Source organism: Mirounga angustirostris, unplaced genomic scaffold (assembly GCF_029215605.1).
Source record: "Mirounga angustirostris isolate CCGP_5_RB_7025 unplaced genomic scaffold, mMirAng1.0.hap1 SCAF_13, whole genome shotgun sequence".
NCBI lineage: Eukaryota > Metazoa > Chordata > Mammalia > Carnivora > Phocidae > Mirounga > Mirounga angustirostris.
Genome location: NW_026991721.1, coordinates 57014994 through 57019295, shown reverse-complemented (window position 1 = coordinate 57019295; position 4302 = coordinate 57014994). Strand labels below are relative to the sequence as shown.

Genomic DNA, 4302 nt, shown 5'->3' with positions numbered 1-4302 from the left:
AGGGACACTCTGGCCTTCCTTAGCCCTGGACCGCATGGTCAGGTAGGTTTGCCCTAAGTCCCCTGTGTGCCCTCTCCCTAAAGCTCAAGAGAAGATGCTGGATTCCTCTGGGCCCCACCAACAAATAGGGAATAGAAACGGGGGGGAAAAAAATCAGTCCTGTGTCTTTATTAAAGGGAGTTAGAGACTATACCTGGCAACCAAAGGGCGAAGTACTAGGCAGAAAGGTGGGTTGGGCTCAGGCCCTGGGGACTCAAGGGCAAACTGATGGCCTGGGAGGGGCCAAGGAGACCAGTTCCTGGCAGCAGCTGAAGAAATACCCAAAGGTGAGCTTTCAGGCACTGGGGCAAACAGCTGGTTCTGCAGGGGATGCAGGGTAAGTTCGGCTGGCCTGGAATTTCCCTGAGGCCACCCTGCCTTGTCTACCTAGATCATCCACTGGTCCTGATCCTGTTCGTTGCCTTCCATGTCCACCTGGAGAGAAGGCTGGGTGTGGGTGGGAAGGGGCCTCAGCCACCCAGCCAGCCCCAGTCCCAGATCCTGCCCGTCTGGAACCAGAGTCTCTGTAACCCTTGGCCACCAGTTAGGTCAGGGGTAGGGGCCCTCCCCCACACCCCTGCCTACCTCATTGACCTCTCCATCATCAGGTGACTCATTGTAGTCATTCATCTCATCCATGTCCTGCATGTCCTCATCATCCTCTGAGTCCTCTTCACTATCTTCATCGTCATCTTCATCCTCCTCTTCCTCATCATCATAGTGCTGGTGAGGCAGAGAAGAGCCTATAGGCTCTATAGGGCTGCCTGGACCAGTTCAAGGGCTGGTCCACTTGGAGCCAGTCTCTGGGAACAATGAATGACCCTCCATTCCCCAACCTTGCCCCACCCCTTTGAGTCTAGGAAGCTGATGCATGTTCTGTAGGACTTTAGTGCTGGGTCCAATGGCCACCCACTCTACATCCCCTTTACAGCCTCCACCCAGAGCTGAAGACCACAACTGCTCTGGGATCAGAGGCAGGACTTTCAGAAGTAGAGCAGAGCCTTGGTCCGCCTGGGCCCCACACAAGCCCTACCTGCTGGAACCACTCACCTCTGAGGCCGGCTTGCCAATAGGTACCAGGTTGTTGTCTTTCTCTGCGATGCTCTGGAGCTATGGCCAAAGTGGGAGGAGAGCATGGTCAGGGCACAAGCAGGACAGGTCAGGGACATGGGACCGGCCCATTCTGCCCCTAAGATGACCCCTTAAATGTGGAGAAGCTTCCTTCCAGTTTCCCGAAAGAGACAATCCCTTTATCTCTTGTCATCTGCCACTTACTTATAAACTTGATCCAACTACATAAACTCTCTGGGCCATGGTTTCCTCATAAGATTATTGTGAGGGTGAAGTGAGAGACTATCAATCTAGAATATCACATCTACTAGGTCCTCAATAAAGTCAAAACTATTTCCTATGCTTTAGGGAAAGGAGCCTAGGCTCCAGTCTGGCCCAGAAGTCCCATGGGCCCACAGTAAATCAGGGTCATACAAAGATGTGAACCTAGGCCTCCTGGCCCCCAGGTTGATTGTTCCCAACCCAGAGCAAAAAGCTCCTCCCTGACTGAGGCTCCACCACTATGCCAGGTCCTTACTCACCCAGGCCTGATGCTGTTGTTCTTGCTGCTGCAGCTCTGTCTCCTCCACACAGGGTCGATCCAGATTAAACCACAGTGTCTCAGTCACACGGGGGAAGAGTGAGGGAAACAAAGTGGACATGGCTCCTAGACTGAGGTAAAGGGCCAGGTGAATCCCGCTGTCAGACGTCTTTGGTTTGGGGTTTTATTTGGTTACAGTTTAATTTAGGGATGATGTGGAGTAGAAGGTAGCAGGGAAATCGCTCTTCTCTGTGGGAATCAGACAGACCTGGGTTTGAGTCCTGGCTCCACCACTTACTAGCTGTTTGACCTCGGCCAAGTCACTTAACCTCTCTGAGCCTCAGTTTCCTCATCTGTAAAATGGGGAATAATAACAATTATACTACACCCTCATAGTTATTCTGATAATTAATTTACTTTATGGAGAAGTAAAGTGGTTTAAACTGTTCAAGGCAGGGAAGAGAATGGAAGCCAAATGTAGAGCTATGAATCCAGAATGCAGACTGGCATTACAAAATTAGACGAAATTAGAGGTAGCAGGGCTCCACTGACACTATCTTTACCTCCTCCCAACAGTTAAGACCTACTTTTTGCCCCTCTATGATCTGTACCATACTTACCCAGTGTCAGAAATGTAGGACACTAATCACCTCTCTCATGAACCACAGCTGAACTGGGGTGGGGGTGGGGTACCACGTGCAGTATGGTTCAGAAAGACATTCTAAAGGCCTGAGTAAATGGATAAGTAATTGGAAGGCTGAATGAACTATCATGTGGGAGAATTTTCGGCACGGATTAAGCAGCTGAGGGGGCTGACCAGAAAGGTCCTGGGGAATCTGAATTAAAACCTTTCACCTCACAGGAAAATTTGAGGCCCCGGAACAGGCAACGACTGGCTCTAGATCACAAGTGAGTTGGGGCATCAAATTCCCACGGGGAAGAAGTCGAGGCCAGGCACTAGAGGAGATGAGCGGGAGAAAAGGACCTACGTCTAGTTCTGCTTTTGCCCTAAACTCATTTGACCGATCCTGGGCCAGCCGCTGCCCTTCCGTGAACCTCAGCTTCCCCGCCAATGTCACCAGCACACCAGCACCCATCCTCAAATCCCGTTTAGTAGGAGAGGCCAGAGACTGAGGCTCCGAAAGCCCACCCCTCGCCTCAAAGCCACCGCCCATTCTTTGCTTATTATGATAATGACCGCGGGGTGGACCAACACGAAGAATGCAGGGGCGGGATTCGAATAGGCATTTGCCCTTATAGGGTTGCTAATCGCGAAAGGAGCGGGGCCTGAATAGGGCCAATTAACTGGAAGAAATGCTGGGTGACAGAAAGTGACACCAATGAGTGACGGATCTTGGGCGACGGGGTGGGGCTTAGCCTCGAGGAAGCGGCCAATGAGCTGGAGCTCTTTAATGTTAAAAGGCGTCTGAACGTGGAGGTCCTGAGGAGCCGGGGCAGGGCCACGGGGTTTCTCTGGGGGAGGGAGAAGAGAAGGAGCAGGGAGACAGCGGCCGCAGCCTGGCTTCTGTACTTACCGCGCCGGGAGGCGGCAGCCGGCGGCAACCCGGAAGCACTTCTCTCGGGCTGAGCGGAAGAGCCCGCCAGAACCTGAGAAGCACCAACGCATGCGCCTTTGCTCTCCTTTTGTTTCCCGCTCCCGCCCACCACACCGGATGTGACGTTACACACCTTAGTCACAGCGTTGAGGTTGGAAATTTGCCTACTCTATTGGTCCCTCCTGGAGCCTCCGCCCTTCGGCTTCTCCAGCCTGGTCCCTCTCCAACGGCCCATTTAACCCCGCCCCTTCGTCCCCAGCCAGGATCTGCCTGCCAACCCCTGCTGAAAAATAGCTGGCAGCAGCCTGCTTTAGTACTAGGACTGCTTGTCCTGCCGCGTCCCAGGAAAATTCGTCTGCTTCTACACCAGAATCGCTGGATGATGTTACGCCCCTCTGTCCGTTCTTTCTCACCTTCAGTTTCTTGTTTGGGCGCATACATTCATTTATGTATGACTTCAACAGAAATCGTTGAGTCCCTACTATATTCCAGGCTCTGCTAGAAGCTGGGGATAAATCTAGAACACGGTCCCTGCCCCCATAGACCTCACAGTCCAGTGGAGAAGCCAAACTCTGCAGACCCACAGTGGATTCACTGGTTTCTTAAGATTGCCTGTCCAGTTCTGCATTCGAGATCGTGTATGGGTTTGACTAGTCAGCCTCAGGGCACTGCTTTTGGGGAAGTCAGCAGGGCTAAATACCTTAGTGGTCAAATCTCCAGGCCTGGGCTAAATACCTTAGTGGTCAACTTCGTCATCTCTCCCAGTCCTTTGCTGATGCTTCTGTTGAAGCATCCCCTCTGTAACCTCTGACTCAGCCTCCCCTTCAGAGATCATGCCTTCTTGTAACCGGCAGTCCGAACCCAACCCCGTTAAGCTCCATCACTCACCAGCCTCGTCTAGGGCTAGCAATCATCCACGATTCCACTCCTGACCACACCAGATGTGTGAACTTTAACAGGTCCTTTTTCTCCCAACCTGGAATCAGTTTCCTCTTCAACCAGCTTCATAAACTGTGCAGCCTTCCTCCTATCCTGGACTGATGTGAGGATTTGATGAGATTACATGTTTAAGTGGTAGTGTACTGTGTATATTAACATATACGTTTCCAACGTATA

The 4302-nt window shown here is 52.0% G+C and overlaps 1 protein-coding gene across 11 annotated transcripts; it reads right to left on the bottom strand.

Annotated features, from left to right (window-relative positions):
- Positions 1–145: 145 nt before the first annotated feature.
- ANAPC15 (anaphase promoting complex subunit 15) lies at positions 146–3346 on the bottom strand. 11 transcript variants are annotated; one of them, XM_054512103.2, is made up of 6 exons: positions 3166–3288; positions 1899–1983; positions 1632–1761; positions 1090–1149; positions 625–762; positions 146–486 (listed from the first exon to the last, which is right to left on the bottom strand). In XM_054512103.2, exons 3-6 carry the CDS (start codon positions 1749–1751, stop codon positions 427–429), a joined length of 378 nt encoding a protein of 125 aa, XP_054368078.1. In that variant the 5' UTR covers positions 1752–1761; positions 1899–1983; positions 3166–3288; the 3' UTR covers positions 146–426. The 11 variants fall into 11 exon arrangements, with proteins under 11 accessions (XP_054368078.1, XP_054368079.1, XP_045750300.1 ...); XM_054512104.2 differs by having other exon boundaries at positions 1632–1756; XM_045894344.1 differs by lacking the exon at positions 1899–1983 and having other exon boundaries at positions 146–474; positions 3166–3346.
- Between the last annotated feature and the right edge of the window lie 956 nt (positions 3347–4302).